Here is an 18,276-nt window from a genome sequence, read left to right as displayed (position 1 = left end):
GATTGCTCTCTTGTTTTAAATCTAATATGGTTTTTAGTCACAGGAAACTCCAGTGGTAAATGCTGTATAAGCTCAGCTTATGATTTAGGGGACCGGAGGCACTGTTGAGGCTCGTCTCAGCAAGCGCGGCGCGGCTGCTGCCTCCTCTCCGGGGCGCGGGGAGCTCACTCCCGGCCAGCATGAGCCGGGCTGGTCATCTCTAAGCTGAACGCGGCAAGACAGTCCCACGGATGCTCCCACAATGGTGTGAGCTGCGCCGTCCCAGCCCCTGCGTGGAAGGGCTCCCGGGACACCCCAGCTGAAGGGGCCCGGACTTGTGCAAGCCCCGAGCTTGGCCGCTCGGCCTGTCGTGTCGGAGGCTGGGTCTCACCTGGGCCGCGGCCCCGGGGTCCACACGCAGTCCATGTGCGCTGCCTGAGCACCCTCTGTGTGCTGGCGCTGTTCTCCAGCCAAGAAATGACAGTGAAGAAGCCAGGAGATCCCGGGGAAGGAGGCCACGTCCCCCCACATCTGACTCCCCAGACTTACCTGCCGAGGGTGGGGATGCAGGACGAGGGTTTGAAAGAACATTAGGGGGTTAAGGACATTCCCTGCAATATACGGCTGGGATATTGTCTCCACCACTTGCTAACATATTCCTCTGGGGGAGAATTAAGTGACAGCTGAATCTGATAACCTGACCTCATTGAAATCCCCCGGAGGCAGACGCCACCAGGAAGGTCTGTTTGCCTGTTTCCACACCCTTTCACCACCTGAGTGTGAGGCTGAGTTCTCGTGCCAAGGCCAATTTAATTCATTTGCTCAATTAGAAGTTAAAATGAAGGAACTTTTGTAACTTGTCGGCTGTTTGCTACTTTGGGGTAAAGACCTGCAGAGCTGATGAACTTCAGGAATGATCTGTTGCTATGGCAACGTGTGGCCTTGAGGGAAGAGGGCATTTCATCATTACCTCCCGGATAATGGCTGGAATAGTAATGGACGCAAATTCAAAGGTTTCCTTTTCCTCTGAAGTGACTGGGTCGATGAGACAAACGCTGCAAACGCTCCTTGGACACAGCATGGGGAGTCCAGTAAACTGAACGCACCGTTGCGGGCAGGGGCGGGCACCCAGCTCCCCAGCCCGGCGGCCTCGCGGCCAGCAGTGACTCTCTGGCTCTATCACTGGCCTCCAGTGACAGAAAGGCCTCTTGTCTCTTCAATGTGTGTGCAGATTTGGTGCCTGGAAAGCCACCTAATAAGCATCAAATGGCAGCAAGACGTTGGCACGTCACAGGAGGAGAAAGCGGGCGGGCCAGGAGGCACCAGGGCTTCCAGCCCACGCCGAGTCCCTTCTCTCACCTTTTTCCCTTCTTCTGAGTCCTCCGGCTGGTCAGCACTGATGCCCCCTGCACGCGGGATCTTGTTTGGGTTTAACTGCTTTGTTGTTCCAGCTTTGAAGAATTGCAGGAAATCATCCGATCATGTACATGTAGGAAAAAATCAAACATTATTATTTGTATCCACAGCAACAGGAGGTGTTCCGTGGAAGCCCCTTGTTCCCCTCGCCCCTCCTGCCTTCTTTCCGAAAAGGTGATTTTTTTCATAAATGCTTGAAATTTTGGTGAGAGTCGAATTCCAGCAATCTTCCAAAAAGAAATTCAATTTAATTAGTGACCTTTTCCTCAGCTACTCGTAAGTTCATTCCTGAGCACTCAGTTCTCTCTAATCTCCCCCTCAAGATCACCAGGGTCATTAGCATAAAGGTCGTGAGCAACAGCTTTGTCGCTATGAATTATTTCATAATGTTTATCAAAATGCATCGATCTTTTGCAAGGTTCCGTGGCCTGTGTCACCGTTCACAGCTTTGCTAGCCCAAGACCATCCCCAGAGGGAATTAGGGTAATAAAGGACAATGTTTGAAAAGGTGGGCTCTTAGTAATATGACTCTTAGGGAAGGATCTTGCAAGCTAAAAATATTTGAGTCTAACGTGTAATTTATAATACCCGTGCATCAGAATATGAGTCATGATATCTTAGGGAAATGGAAAAATTATTTATAGTCTAGTTTTGAAATTGCTTTGAGCAAATTATCTGCATGACAAGATCTATGCTTCACACGACAGTGACGTGGAGACCCTGTCCTGGCTTGCTCGGCTGCACGACAGGGTAACCAGACATGGGCTGGGCGGGTGAGCAGCAGACGTGCCCTCCACTGCTGGAGCTGCAGGTCCAAGGTCAAAGGGCCGCCCGGGGTGGGCTTCTCCGGAGGTCTCTGTGCCTCCTCGCATGAGGACACCATCCGCTTGGATTAGGGCCTCCGTAGTAGCGACCTCATGCTGCCTTCATCGCCTCGTTAAAGGCCCATCTCCAGGCCCATTCCGAGGTCCTGGGCATTAAGGATTCAACATGCAAATTTAGAGGGGACACAAAATTACAATATTTTACCTTCTAATTTCATACCCAATGAGAGACTATTAACAATACTTAGTCGTCCTTGGAATGCAAATAGCATCTTGTTAAAACTTCTAAAGGCAAGTGGGTAAAGACACTGAATGTTGAAAATTAGAAAATTATCAACTGTTTTCCCAGAATAAGGTTAATTCTCACCCATTAATAACCGAATTGTGTGCATGACAGTTTATATTATATATAATAATTATTATATATATAAAGGAGTAGAGTCCTTTTTTGGGTGAGCTTTTTTGTTTAAACAAATGCTTTGCCACCTGGATTTTTTATTTTTAAGTAAAGCTGAAATAGAAGATATTTTTCAGCAGTTTATTCTCTTGTTTGCTTCCTGAGTTCATGGAAATGAGCCCCCAAATCCTGATAGAGATGTTGGATTATAAATGACACATCATCCCTCGCCCGCCCGTGCCGGCATCCTCTGATAAGAGAAGCAATGTCTATAAATCGTATCTTAGTCTCTTCCTTGAATAACAACGATGCACTGTTTTATTATTCCACCTGATCGTTTAGGAACTCATGGGCCAAGCTATTATTACTGAGGCACAAAGAGGGACTGCAGTTTCCTTCCCACACTTTCAGAACAAAACTACCTTCGAAGCTTTAGAGACCAGCCCTGGACTGATAGGCCGAGGGTCTGTGGTCTTGCCCTGTAGTCTGGCCTTGGGGCTCACATAAGCTTTCTGGACTTTGCTTTCCTCAAAATCAAAATATTGTAATTCCCTTTCAACTAGAATGACCTGTGGCTGCTGGAATTTTACTTGTGTGACTTAAGGATGGAAGGTGATCCCCTTTTGAGGGACTTAACCTCCGCCTTGACACTTCCCATCTGGTTAAGCTTTTCACCATCTCCAAGAGCTCATGTATTGAAAGGGGATGCGGCAATCTGAGGCTCCCTCTTCCCAGGTACCCCAGAACTTCATCCGCAAGAACGTGTCCCTTAGTGTTTGCTTTGGAGCTTTGAAAGTCTCCTAACTGGACCAACAGCACGCAAGTGGAAAGGCCTTTCATGGCCGACCCCCTTACAGGGTTTTGGAAGTACAGCTCCTGGAGCTCAATTTTTCTGCTCCCTGAAACTCGATTCTTTTCATGTATAAAGAATACTCAGTGTTCTTCATCAGGATGATCACATGGGGTGTCGGCAAATAGGGTTACAGATTTAACGAGTAAGAATAAAGATACCCACTTTAATTTGAATTTCAGATAAAATGTGGAAAATATTGAACAGGACATGCTAATAATAAAAACATTATTCCTAGTTTAACTAAAATGCAGATTTAAGTGGGCGTCTTTATTTACAGTGTCAGCCCGCAGCATAAAAGCTTCTTGTTCTGCTATGATAAGGCGAATGTAAGTCATTCGGTGCAATAGTTAATGATAGTTTCTCGTAAATATGATCATTTATGTCTTTCAGATGACAACCCTTGTCAGTTTGGATCAGTATTAAAAATCCCGCGGTAGCTCTCCCTCCTCGTGATGATCTGGTTTTCAATTTGAGAGAGAAACTCCAAGTACAGGACTCTCTTTCCCGTGTTGATCACCTGATTTGTGGTGGACACTTTCAGGGAAAGGCAAATATTTTGAGAGTCGGTGCCAAAGCAGGGTCACTTCTGCGCGTCCCGCTGTCTGTCCTGCTCCGGCTCCCCCTCCCCCGCCCTCCCCGAGGCCGGGCTGCCCTTGCCAAAAAGGGCCAGGAGGCTCTTCTGAGCCCCTTGTAAAAAGGGTGGTCGCGAAGGTTCTGTGTATTCCTGGCACCTGTTTGTGTCCCCTGCAACCAGCTTTGATTGGGGAGTTGAATTTCCAGTATGGAGAGGGTGTGTGTGGTTTGATTTTCTGTGGCAAACTTTCAGAGTGAATATTTTATCAGGTGGAACCAACTAAAGTGATTTTCTCCGCATTTCCTCTGTGGCGTCTTAAGCTGAAGTCTGTCCCTGCTGGGGATGGAGGAAACAGACAGAAACAGCCCCGCGGAGGGAAGGAACTAAGCCAGCCCGTGCGCGCGGCCTCGCCTGGGGCAGACAAGTAGCAGGTGAAGGATCACCCGCCTAGCATTGTGAGCCCCGGGACTGTCCCGGCCCGGGCTGCGGGGGACACGGGGACACTCAGCCGTGTGAGCCAGGACACGGGCGGCGGGAGTCCCAGGACAGCGGCACAGGCCGCTCCAGGCCAAGGCCGGGGACTCGGGGTGCTGGGGAGCCCTTGGAGGCAGGAGCCCTGTGTGTGAAGAGGGAGCTGGAGGGGCCCGTGCTGCTGCTGCTGCCGCCCCGTGTCCTCACGATCGCCCGCCTGTTCCTCAAAGCCAGGCGTGACATGCTTAATCTTCCCGGCACGCGGCATAATTTAATTTCTGCCTGAACCTGCTCAAAAGTAACTTACTTAAGCAGCAGCTTGAGATAAAGTAAGCGATGGGCTGCCAGGCTGCACCCCCCGGGAGAGCCGGCCCCTTCATCCTCGATGAGTGGTCGCTGGGGGTGTTTTCAACACACGTTTTATTCAGAATTACACGTGTCAGCCTGTGTACCCTGTGGAGGCGCCTCCTCTGCCCGAGGGCACTCGCCGCTGGGTGCCCGCCGCCTGCTCTGTGCCAGGGCTGCGGCTGGGCTGCTGGCTGGAAGCGGAGGCTCTCGTCGAGAGTCACCTCCAAACTCACCTCCGCCTCCGTGTTTGTGGCTCAAGGGGCGCGTGTTTTGCCTCTCGCCACCCTGGAGGGTTCTGGTGAATATTTTCAGGATGGCTTGAGAAGCTTGATGGGCGCTGGGTGTTGGCAGAGGCCGTGCTTGTGGCTGGCACGTGCCCCGGCGGTGGCGTCCTGGTGCCGTGCCCCGGGGCCCTGGAGTGTCCATGTCTGTGTCTGGCCTCGGCTGCAGCCAAGGTCTCCTCAGGCCGGTGGCCGCGCTTAGGCTGACAGGGCCGCAGAGTGCCCGGAGCAGGGGCGTCAGGTCAGGAGGGGTGTTCAGAACAAAGAATTCAGGGAGCTGAGCCCAAGAAGGGCATTTCAGAGAAAGCCTAGGAGAGGGGACGGGTGATCTGGACAGACGGGCAGAGGGACAGGGTGGGATGGACAGCCAGGCAGTGAGGGGCAGGGCGGCTGCTGGCCCTTAAGTCTCTGCAGCCGCCCCCTTGGGCTGCCCTTCGGGCAGGGTCACCCTGAGGCTGACGGTACAGTCTCCCAGGTGGCTCAGATGCCCCGGGTGGCACCGCTGGCTGCTCTGGGCGTGTGGCTTGTGCCGGACGGGGTGCAGGGCCGCCGGGCGGTTCTTGTCCCATGGCCCGTTCTCCACCAAGGGCCGTGAACTCAGCGACTGGCCTCCTCCAGCTGCGGCCTGGGCAGGCTGGACTGGCCCCCGCCATGGGCATTTGCTGAAGCTGGGAAACCCCTCCTGGGGCTTCTGGCTGCCTCCCTGGCCAGTCAGACCTGCGGGCCTCATCCCCTGCCTTCCCCGCTGCCTTCGCAGATCACGGGACCATTAAGAAGGTGCGGGCGCCCCTGACGCCCACCTCGGCCAGCTGCCTGCTGGAGGAGATCGAGCTCTTCCCCGAGAGGCGGCCGGAGCCCGTCAGGAGCCTGCGGATCCTGCACAGCCAGAGCATCCTGTTCGTGGGCCTGCGCGAGCACGTGGCCAGGCTCCCGCTGAAACGCTGCCAGCTCCACCGCACCCGCAGGTAGGCCCTGCCCCTCGCGCCTGCTCCCCCTCCCGCACCCCCACAGCCCCGCCACCCCCACAGGCAGGCCTGGCCCCCCTCCACACCCCCACAGCCCCACCGCCCCTATCCTGGGCCCCTCCTGGTGAGCAGTACAGGCACCTGCCCCCTCAGGGCCCTGCGTCCGGGCAGGGGGTTCGGATGACGCACCATGTGCTGGGGTGACATGAGCCCCTATGTCTGCTGAGGATTAGCCCCTGGCAATGACCGAACGCAGCTGTCAGCTCAAAAGCAATTACTCAGCGCAGGAGGCTGCAGCGTGACGCTTAGTCGACTTTCCTACCATCATCGCCGCTGGTTTTGTTTGAATATATGAGGCGCATATTAATATATGTGGATGCATGTATTTGGGCGTGCGTGTGTCTATGTGTGCATGTACATATGTGTGTCCCCCAATGTGGACGTCAGGCAGAGGATGGTGTCCAATGCTGTCCGGTCAGCCCAAAGCTGCCCCCTCCTTGGGAGGCCTCAGAGTGTGTCCCGGGCACCAGCTCCTTCGGGATGCGCTTCTCCTAAGGCTCCATCATACACCCTTGGGGAGGAGGAAGAGAGAAGGGCCCCCACCCCTGCCACAGGCCCAGGGGACCCAGTGCCACCTGCCCTCCCTCATGCCCAGGCCAGTCTGCTGTTGACCACAGCAGTGATTGAAGCGCAGTTTGGAAAAAGCAGGTGCAGAGGCCAGGAAACTAATGTCACCATGACCAGGTTTTCTTTTTGATGACTTATGAGGACAGGTAGTGGTTGTGTATTTTTTTGACAAAAGCAATTTTAATTTTCCAAACTACACCTGAAGCAGTACGCTGAATAGCAACAGGGCAACAGGTGAGCGGCCTCTGGGCACTTTGTTGAATGTATTTTTCAAAGTAGAATAGTATTTTTATTTGTGGATAGAAAATCAGTTTATCAATGAATTTCATTAGAATAGGTATTTAAGAAGAGGAAGTAGCCTTAAGTAAACACCCGGCCTTTTCAAGATCATAGTCATGTTTTATTTTTTTTGAAAATCTGATTTTCAAAGGCAACGCCCAGTTGGGTGATCTGTGATGTGTATAAAGGAGAGTTGACCCCAGGCGACACCGTTTCTCGCATCCCCAGCGTGGACCCCACACAGCTCCCGTGTAGACCCCGTGCAGGCCGGTCTAGACCCCACGCCCTCAGGAGCGTGAGCTTCTGTGCAGCAACCCGCTTGATGCTGGACCACCACAGGCTCCATCAACATTTATCAAATTAGCAAATGGACACCCTGCTGCTCCCCAATTTGCTATTTTACTTCATAACCTAAATTTTGAGAAAAAAATTAATTCTTGTGAAAGAGCAGAGCTGCCTTTCTGGAAACCAGCAGTGGCAGGAAACATCAGAAAGAAGGAAATGCTGGGCTGTTGGCGTTTGCTGTAGTGTTGCTAGAAGGTGACTCACACCCTGTAAACATGCAACCAAAAGGCAGGCCTTTGAAGATGGTTTTCATCCTCAAGTGATTTATTTATGTTTTAAGAGTTTAAAAAGATTACTCAGGAAATGTTGTCTTTTTTTTTTTATTTTAAACTTTTCTTTTATTAAAACTGGAGGGAAAAAGGGGAACCATTAAGAAAAAGACTTGCTCTCCAGTTGTGAAAGAGTCGCTGGTTACTGGGAACTCATTAGCCTGTAATAGTGTCATTTAGTCAAGCAATTAACGCCTCATTAAGAAAATGAGCACAGAGATTAGGTTCCTGAAGACACGTATTGCTCAAAGGGCAGAGTTTTAAAAGGTGGGGTTAAGAGCTGGGCACCTTTATTAAAGATTTATTTTTATTTATGCATACAAGACCTGGGGTGCAGGCCGGAAGTGCAGGGGGCGAGAGGATTCCCCTGAGACGGAGTGGGGAGCAGAACAGGTGGATCAACTGAAATCCACTGCTGAGAGGAGCAGCCGGGAGACAGGAGAGGTCTGCTGCGCCCTCTGGGTCAGCTCCCTGGCCGGGGATTGAACTCATGTCACAGTGCCTGGTGATAGCTTGATGGAGCTGAGACTTAACCCTGTGCCTCCAGGAAGGCCGTGGGCACCTTTGTTAATGAAATATTCCCTAAAGAAAGCATCCACCCCAAAGGGGGACAAGCTGTGTATGGGGAGACAGCGGGATCCCCAGGGCCACCAGGACCTTGGCCTCCAGTGCAAACCACACAGGCAGTCAGAGGGATGATTCCTTAAGCGACTGTTTTACAAGTAAATATTCTCCCTTCAAAATGAATTTCCTATTTTCCAAAACTCACTGTCTTGACTTTTGTTTGCATTGGCTTTGGTGTAGCCTCAGCAGACTATGGGTTTCCCTGAGTTAGTTAATTCGTAATATGCTTATTGTCCTAGAGGGTGCTCAGCGCCTAGCCAGACCCCCAACTGATGCCCTGACCTATCTCCTTCCTGGAGCTCAGAGACTAAGGAGAAATCCTGGTGCACATGAAACCTCTGGATATTGATGTGGGTCGCAGCTGCTGGCTTTGGAGTCGCCTTAGATGTTACCCCCAAATCAAGGAAGCAGCGAGTCTGATTCTGGACTGTTCTAGGACCTGAGTCCTGGGCTGGGTCCCTGAGTACACACTGGCAGTGACTGAGGATGCCTTTTCCTGAGAGCTTCCTCCTGGAAGGTCTAACGTTTGTGCAAGAGGAATGTTCACAGGATGGAGGCCCAATCTGATGATTAAATTACACCATGTAGTAAATAAGAAAAAACGTTTTCTTAGGCTGAGATACATCGATCTATTCTCATTTATCTCTAAACATAACGCCACGCCATTTATACTATCAACCTCTAGAATGTTTGAAACATTCTGCACCAAAAATACTAAACCCATGAAGGCCACGGGCTCCTCAGCTAACAGGGCGAGGTGAGGAGAGACTTGGCCAAGAGGATTTCGGGTTGTGTGTGCGACGTGAAGTGCGTTCTGGGTGGGGCCAGAGGCCAAAGCTGATGGAGGTTACAAGATTCCAGAAAGCACATTTGTTTATTTCAAACGCTCTCCACTCTCCTTCTTCATTGTTTTTCATCATCATTGTTCTCGAAATGCTTCCGTATAAACGTTTATCAATCGTGTAGTTTTAAAACAAATTTTTCTTGAAACTTCGAGTGCTCTGTCTAATAAGGCTTGAACTAAAAACTATTCATTTGAAGTTACTGGTAGTGCCAATCAGTTATAAGTTAATCTCAAAGCAGGTTGAAATCTGAGAAATCCTCGCTGTAGTTAATCCGTATCATTTCGTGATAGTCAGGCGTGAATCGTAGTTTTTAATGTTTTAAAAGTCAGGGATAACCTGATAGTCTAGTTCATTCATTTCCTCAACAAATCATAGCATGTAACATGAATTATTATTAAATGCCTTTAGCAAGTTATGCATGGTGGGTATGATCATGTATTTTACTAGTAATTATGTCTGTTACTTGGCGTGTGTCCCAGCTTAGAAGCTGCTGTTAGAGTTGTAGTTGTATCTCAGTTCTGCCTGGGAATTATAAATTAATCTTCTCTGGCACATGCTCTATCTACAGCCAAATTTCTTTGCCAAAGCAAAGCCTCCACCCTTCCATTCCCCGTGATGCAGGGAACCCAAACTTCAGGACTTCAGGGGAAACTAGGACAAGCTGCCAGGCTCCCCTCCCAGTGTCACAGCAGGGACCCGCGTCATCCTCCCGTGGGGCTGTGGCGTCAGCCTCGATGTCACCCTTCCTGGCCTGCCACTGGCCGCCTCTCTCTCCCGAGTCCTGGGTCACAGTCCTGGTCGTCCCCCTTCCTGTGCTGTGGTCCAGCTACATGCCTGTGGCCTGCTCCCCGCTGGGTGCAGGTCTCCTCCCGGCCCCTCCATCGTCATCACACAACCTGGCCTTGCTGCCCAGGAGTCAGACACGGTTGTTAATGGATGCACCTGTGCAGCTTAGAGGCCGCCTGCTTTGTGGGGTGCACCGTGGACTCTGACATCACCCTGTTAACTGAGGAGCCCGTGGCCATCATGGGTTTAGTATTTTTGGTGCAGAATGTTTCAGACATTCTAGAGGTTGATAGTATAGAATGGTTTGGCATTATGATTAGAGATTAATGAGAATAGATCGATGTATCCCATGTCAAGAAAATGGTTTTCTTACTTACTCTATGGAATAATGTAATCATCAAAACCATTCCTATTGTTTTGAGAGTGATGGCTTGGGGATACTGTTTCCACTTTTGCAAAAGAGAAAACTGAGGAAACATGTGTCCTGAGGATTTGCCGCATGAGAGAGGGGTAGATGTCTTAGAATGCATTTCTCAAGAAGGTTATGGCCTGACTGTATTTTTTCAGTTGTTTTTCTAGCAGTATTTTGAATGCAACTCAAAGGTGTCAGTATCCAGGAATGAGGCCCCTCAGACCATCCAGGAGGGACAAGGGGCCTCTGTGGAGATACGCGACCTCTCCACCCCACTGCCTTCGTAGAAACAAGTGCTTGTATTTAACAGGTGGCTTTTGCACCATGTCAGCTAAAAATCAACGGAGGCAGGCAAAATTAAGTGAGTTTATTAAAGAATCAGGGCTGAAGCCTCAAGTCAGGGAACAGCCTCCGGTTAGCTCTGGGAAAGCTGCTTGAAAGTTGAGCTTCTTAGGGAAGATTACATCCAATTGGAGAGCTTGCGGAAGTTTTTTCAAGGATTTTCTGCAGAGGCAAAGAAAATTTAGATAAGGGTCCTGGCAAAGTATCTAGCTGATTTGCCTTCACATTGAGGGAAACAGAGAGAGTTGTTCAAACTCCCTAATCAGTTTGGACCCTCACTCCTGGGCACTGGGAGTTTTAGCAAAGTCATAAGCCTTGAAGTCTGTCTTTGAAGTCGTGGATTTGCCTGGAGGTAGTTCTTTTGAGATTCTGCATTTATCACAGAGGCCGCCTCTTCCCAAGACCAGGCCAGCTGTGACCTGACTCTCGACTTCTCCTTAGCACCTGCGAGCTGGGTGTTCTCTTAATTGTTGATTTTAGTTCACAGCAGTGTTTGGGAAGCACTTTAAAGGGTGCAGCAATTACAGGGACACCCCAAGGCTTTTAGGAGGTGGGTGAACTAATCTTCCTGCATCTCCTCCTCAGCTCAACCAAAGTCAGCCTGCGTGCCTTTGCTTCTTCAAACCCGAGTCTCCCACTTGGGCGCCTTCCCAGGTGATCTCCTGTTCTGCTCTGGTGTCCCCTGTTGCTTCTATTCACTTCGCTGGTCCTGGTTTCAATGCCACGCCCCATGTGCTCCCACACCTCAGACCCATCCACTGAAATGGGGGTTCCCCCTTTTGGTCTTTCTTCTTAGCACTGGTTGTTGACGTGCATCACTGTAATTGTTCACTGTTTATTTCCTTTACTCAACATAAATCCTTGGGGTACAGTGACTGTGTCTCCTTTGCCAACTCGTGCACCCGGACTTTCAAAGTCTGGTCTTGGCAGATGCTCCAGGTATGAGCCAAGTGAGCGAATGATTGAAACACTTTTCAAATCCCATGTTTAATGAGCACATTTTGTTCATATGGCAGGAATTCTTAATAGAAGAACTAAATGACATACTGCCACAGACAAGCCAGATAAAATCATCAGTACTTAAATAATCTAATGTGCAAGGCCATCATAATCAGTAGCACTAACTTTCCAGAAATGTAGTCAAATGAATTAAGAAATATACCTATTTAACAAACATGCTTTTTTTCTTATACTCAAGTTAACATATAAGCTACAAACTTTAAAATGTAAAGGAAGGATTTAGATGAATATCAATGTCATTGTCCTAGAAATAGGAAAATAGTTTAACCTTCTAGAATTAAGGTTTGCTTGTAAAACACACACTCACCTCCAAAACACTTATTCAATAAATGTATTTTCAAGTTAAACCTTCGTATTCTAACCAATATGTTTCCTGAATTCAGATACTTTCAATTATCAGGGCAGTTTATAGAATGAGAATAATCTAAGACTATTAGTAAAAAAAAAGGAAACATTTATGTTAAAATGATTCATTATGCAAAGAATGATATCTTCAAAGCAGAATGAGGAAAAGCCACTTTGGTGATGACTGTGTTCACAGGAACTCTGGATTGTCCACCTGGATTCTTTGGAGCCCTGAATTCCAAAATTAATAACTAATGAGGACCAGTTTTTCTTCAAACATAATTTAGGTAGAGGTAGAGCTTAACAGAAATTTTCCCATGGCATGAAATACTTTAAATGCAGAGGAGATATTTTTACCTAAGTGGTGTTTTTAATGAATGGGCGTTGTGTTTGCAGAAAGGCTTTAATATCTTAACAGATAATGGAATATTACAACCATGCAGAACCTGCATTACCACCAGCATTACAAGAAGACAAAGATGTTTGTAAAAGCAGCTTTTCATTTATAACAGCTCAAAATATTCCATGGAACCCTGTGTTTAAATGATATAATGATTTTATATTGCACAGTAGGTGTTCAACAAATAATGCCTGTTATTAATGGGATAATGGTGATGCTGGTGATGCTGATGGTGGTGATGCTGATGGTGGTGATGTGATTGTGATGGTGATGATGATAATGATGGTGGTGGTGATGGTGACAATGGTGGTGGTGATGAGGATGATGGAGGTGATGACGATGGAGGTGATGATGATGGAGGTGAGTATGGTTGTGCTGGTAGTGAAGGTCATAACAATATTTGTGAGTGTTGCAAGATTTTGACTTTTGCTCCCCTTGTGACACTGAATGACTTATGGTGTCTTATGTTTTAGAGAAAAAATAGAGATATTTCAACCAAAATCAATGATCAAAACTGAATTTGATACTTGATAGTGTAGGCAAATAGCCATGTTCTCCAGGGTACTGACTAAAGCTTTTCCACATCAACTCCGAGGGCCAGGCGGGTCTTGGTGGGCAGCGCTGTGCCTGTCTGCTGACCTTTGCTGTCGCCTGCAGTGCCTGCATCGGGGCCCAGGACCCGTACTGTGGCTGGGACATGGGAATGAAGAAATGCACCAGCCTGGAGCAGAGCCTCAGCATGACGCAGTGGGAGCAGAACATCTCTACCTGTCCCGTGAGTGTCCCGCCCTCTGCTGGGCCACCAGAGGCTTCCAGGGAACCCATCTGAACCCCCACTGGGGCCCATTCACATTCTGATTAGAACTTTTCCTACTAACCCATGCAGTGGCTGCTTGACTCGTTCAGCTCCTGCCTTGCACATGGACATGCAGGGTGCTGTGCTAGGCTTCAGGCTATTGTGAAGAGTAATTGCTTGGGAGAAATCAGTGCTGGTTTGCCAATGGAGTGCACAAGCTCTGTTGGATTCTTGGATTTTTAATTCCAGAGTCTGTTGTGAACTGTTTCCCATTGTAGCAGTCATAAAATCAATTTTATCAATTTATTAAACTCAATTAAAAATTAATAGTATGAGTTAAAATAAGTAACTTCCACACCCATGGCTCTCCCTTGGGAGTTAGTTCAGCAGCTAAGAGAACTAGAGCTTTTTTTTTAAAGTTGTATTTATTTATGCATATAAGAACTGGGGTACAGGCCAAAGGTGTGGGGTTGAGTGACGTCACCAGAGACAGAATGGAGAGTAGAGAAGGCAGATCTACTGAAATCCACTGCTGAGAGCAGCAGCAGGGAGACAGGAGAGGTCTGCTGCACCATGTGGGTAGCTCCTGGCTACCTCAGGGAGCTACCTCAGGCCATTATGGTGGTAGTGCTGAGAGTTAACCCCTAGGCCACCAGGGAAGCCCTGAAATGGCAGCTGTAATGGAGAAACAGGCAGAAGAATCAATGGCAGCTCTCCATAAATCGTCACCTCAGCTCTGAATGCAACTGAGAGGCGACCTCTGAATCACTGCCATAAAACACGTATCACATGGTCCTTTTTTCCTTTCTGGTACAGGGGATTAAATTATATAAAACCCTCCCAATGTAATATAATTTTGTCACCTATCAAGATGTACTTTTTATTGATAAGAAATATGCAAAGATTCCAACAACAGATAATAAATGATATCACTTTAAGCAAAACACAGAAAACCACCTATTTTCCTGATTTAAGCTAATTTATCTAGAAAATGGGGAATTCCATATTACCCAGCTACTATTTTAATTAACTATCTTTTTAAAAGTCTCTTTTTAAAAGAAACGAACCAGATGAAAATTATTAGCATTAATATGGAACAGTCAGGTATTTTTAAAAGCTATTAAAATGTAATTTTTTCTATAATTTTTATTGTACTAGAAGAAAAGCTTGATTTTTGTTTCAATCTATCCTATTTTATCATTTCTGATATGCCATTGGCTGTGAAGCATATTACTGTTCTGTATGTTGCTAAGAAAAAAATGCTGCCATCGCCTGCACCCTGCAGCTGGTAGAGGGGATGGTGGGTGGGTAGAGGGATGACATACATTTTATGTCACACGCATGTATGCATGTCTTACCATCACTTAAGTGCTTTCCTATTTTTTTCTACATATTGTTTGTCAAAGGGAAATGCATGGGATTAGGGGTTTTCGAATGAGACCAAAGTCCAACATCCAATGTCAACGCCCAGGCTGAGTGATGAAGGAGGGGCCCCGCGACATTGAGCTCAGCAAGAAAGGACTGTGGAGCCCGATGAGGCTGATCCCAGACTCTTCTGTGTGAATCTAGTCAATCTTCATGACAGGACAGGCACCGCTGAGTCCCTGAAACGAGTGTGTCCCTTAAAGCTCATGTGAGGCTGTCATTTGCCACTTACATCCTCTTCTCTCCAGAGAAGTCAGGTTGGTGTTGGGGCCTCCCCTCCCCAGAAAACTCTCCGGGTTCTTCGTGACTTAAAGGAGACCCATTTTCCACTAAAAGATCTCGATTTGAAAGTGTTTACCGATTTCTGTTGTCTGGCAAACGGGGCAGGCATTGACTGACATATTGATTAACATTCTGTTAGTTTCTATAACTGAGTTTGAAAGCATTGTCCTCAATTTAGGAGAAGTGAAGTACTTGAGCGAGACCAAAACTGACATTTCTGGAATAAATCGATTACTCTATGCCCTGCCCACTTGTAATGCTGCTTAACGAGGACAGCATGGTCTTAAAGTCTCCCTGGTTTTTATTCTTTTTCATTGATGCCGCCCACATCCTTTGTGGTCTTGATGACTAGTACACCGTGCGGGGGGTCCTGTCCTAAAATAGATCGTGCAATAACTAGCAAAATACATAGACCGACTCGGCAGTTAAGGGCCTGGAAATAATTGGATTCTTTTGGGCTAAACTGCAATTAGTGGAGGAAAGAGACATCGTCCCCCATTGAGATGACACAGCGCAGACCAGAGTCTCCGAGTCCTTGCACACGTTTCTCCAGCTGCGCTCAGAAGTCGGGGCTTACGCGCAGCACTGCCCTCAGGACCTCGCATCTACAGCACTGTCCCGTCCGTGGGTCACCCTCTCCCAGAGCCGGGCTGACCGGCGGGCCCCGCGTGGGCGCACACCACAGCGGACGTTCCTTCTGGATTTTGCGATGAAATTGACTCTAAAGAAGAAAAAGAGAACTAAGGTTCATTGTGTGTCGGGACCGTGTGCTCTGCGCTTGTTTGGCGACTCCCGGGAGCCCATCTGGCTTAGTGTTCACGAGGCCCCGGGGTGGGCGTGGTCTCCACCAGATAAGGTTTGGGACCCAGAGGTAATACATTAAGGTCATCCCCATCGCCGTCCAGCCGGAGGCCACACAGCACTGCAGCTCCATCCCCTTCCCGGGCCTGTCTTTTCCTTCCTGCCATTCCCCTGCAAGGAAGACTGAGCCATGGTGCAAAGTTGATGCGAAGTTGATGAGATACCAGGGGACAGCCCAAGGGGCGTTTCCATTGTCCTGTTGGTTACCATCTCTGACAGAAGACATAGGATATGACATGTGGAAAAAGAGAAAGATGCTTTAATCTTGAAAAAATTCTGAATAGAAAACAGAAAACATCGATTTGGTGGCAAGAGAGTGGTGGCTGGAGTAGAGGAGGAACGTAAAGATACGCCCCGGGGGTCCCCATGCTCGTCCCATGCATCCGTGCCCCTGGTCAGTTAGAGACACAGGAGCCGAACTTGCAAGGGTGAAGCGTGGCCAGTGTGATGCTGAGCAAACCCTGTTTCAGGCAGGCTTCAGTTTCCCTCTCTGCAAAGTGGGATGTGACTCCGAGGGATGCTCTGAAGATGGAGCAGCCACAGTTGAATTGCTCAGCCCTGTTTCTGGCAGGTGCTGAGCTATAGGTGGCAGGTGATTCACTATGGTTTAATATTTAATAACATAAAGCCTATGCCCCAAATAAAAGCGTCTTGGCAGAACCCAGAGGATGGTACAACTCTAGGCAATTTATTCTCGACAGCTTTATTTTGAAAGTCTGTTTAAGGAAGCTAAACCAATGTCCAAATCGTCTGTCATCCATAGAAAAGCAAAACCAAGAACCTAGTACATTGTTCATGGTCCGCTTCCTAAGAGGATGCTCAAGTAACAACACTCGGGCTCAGGGAGCAGGTGGTCAGCGTGCACGGGTCTTCACCCACATGCTCTCGTCTTTTCTGAAGACTGCAGCTTCTGCTTGCTCAGAACCTTCTAGAACCAACACAATATCCTTGGATTGAAAACTCTGCCCCCCAACATAGGCAGCTGGCCCATTCCTAGGAAAAAAAAATAAGCCCTGTACTAGCCCTGCAGAATTGCCATCACCTCTGCACCCCAGCCCCTCGAGGTTTACCCTAAGGAACACGTGGCTTGGAACCTCCATGCTGCCAGGAACCAGGACAGGACCGAGTCCTTCCCTCCCCGTCTGCCTGTTTCTCTCACTCTTGGTGCCCCCACTTTGCCCTCCCTTGGTTCCTTTCTAACCGCCTCACTGAAAATGTAGCTATGTAAAGCCCCTGAGCTGGCCGTGGAAGGGAAGCCGTAGAGACTGACGAGACAGGACAGAAGCAGCACGGCCCGGGCGAGGCCCCACCGAGGGTCAGGGGAAGCCAGCAGCTTGGAGAGGAGCTCACGTCTGTCGATTAGAAACGACCTAAGGTTTAGCTATTGCCTGTTGTATTTGGGGAAACAAAGAAACAAAAGTAAGTCTCACCCAATTTTTCACATGAAAAATGGGGTGTGGGCACAACTCGGAGAGGGCGGGGTACAGGCGGAACCCGAGGTCCCCAGCACAGGTCATCTCTCAAGCTGAGTCTGGTGCAGATGACCGGCCTCCGAAGGCCTCGCGAGTTCAGGGGGGACCTTGGGCGAGCAGGTGGCGGGGTTCTGCTTGCATCGCTCCTGGTTGGCCACATTCATTTTGCTTACTTTTGGAGGTATGTGAAAGTGCAACGGGATTGGTGATCTGTGATAGTTCCCTCCAAAATGCCTGTTCCTGGGCTTCTCCCATGCATGGACATGTTGGTCCTCACCTGCTGGCCCCAGCACCACACTCCCCTTCCTGTCTGCCTCCTCCTGCCTCCTCCCCTGGACCTCCTCCTGGCTCAGCATCTCCACCAGCGGCCGCTGCTGGCTTGTGTTGAAATGCTGCCCCTCAGCCCTCTCGGTGACAAGCCTCTTCCCCGAGCTCCAGTGTCTGCTGAGAGATGGCCCTGCTCTCTCCAGCATGGGCAGCCGCCCTTCCTGACATGCTTGCCTGCTTCCCTTCCAGACGAGGAACCTCACGGTGGACGGGCACTTCGGCCCCTGGTCTGCGTGGACGCCCTGCACCCACACGGATGGCAGCGCCCTGGGGTCCTGCCTCTGCCGCAGCCGCTCCTGCGACAGCCCGGCCCCCCAGTGTGGCGGCTGGCAGTGCCAGGGCCCCCGCATGGAGATCGCCAACTGCTCCAGGTGACGTCCCCAGCACCCAGGGAAACGCAGACTCGGCAGGGTCTGAGGTGGCTCCTGGCACATCCCTTCTAGAGTCAAGGGACAGGTAGCCCCAAACAGGGACGCTGGCCTCTCAAAATGATGCGATTTCTGAAAGGAGACTTTGATCTTTAAATTAGATCATGGGACGACACCTATTCACTTGCTTCTCGTTGGATTCAGAAGATAGTGCTCAGTTACCTTGCTTTTATTGACATAACCTTGGTTGACAACACTACATGATTTAGGGGTGCAGGTTCCCACCTGTTGGGGTGCATGTCACCCCATCACCCCCCTCCCCACCTCCGCTTCTGGAAGCCTC

General features: G+C 49.2%; 1 protein-coding gene across 1 annotated transcript in view; it reads left to right on the top strand.

The window, feature by feature from the left end:
- The window catches only part of SEMA5A (semaphorin 5A), a gene marked incomplete at both ends in the record, with an annotated part of 211,126 nt that overhangs the window by 148,475 nt on the left and 44,375 nt on the right, over positions 1–18,276 (top strand). The window contains 3 exons of the mRNA XM_084233709.1: positions 5,901–6,108; positions 13,060–13,177; positions 17,755–17,936. Coding sequence (XP_084089835.1) covers positions 5,901–6,108; positions 13,060–13,177; positions 17,755–17,936 — 508 coding nt within the window. The remainder of the gene's footprint in view (positions 1–5,900; positions 6,109–13,059; positions 13,178–17,754; positions 17,937–18,276) is intronic.

The sequence above is a fragment of the Talpa europaea genome (assembly GCF_964194135.1).
Source record: "Talpa europaea genome assembly, chromosome: 5".
Classification (NCBI taxonomy): Eukaryota; Metazoa; Chordata; class Mammalia; order Eulipotyphla; family Talpidae; genus Talpa; species Talpa europaea.
Note: the sequence above shows the minus strand (reverse complement) of the source record. Positions and strands in the feature narration are given on the sequence as shown.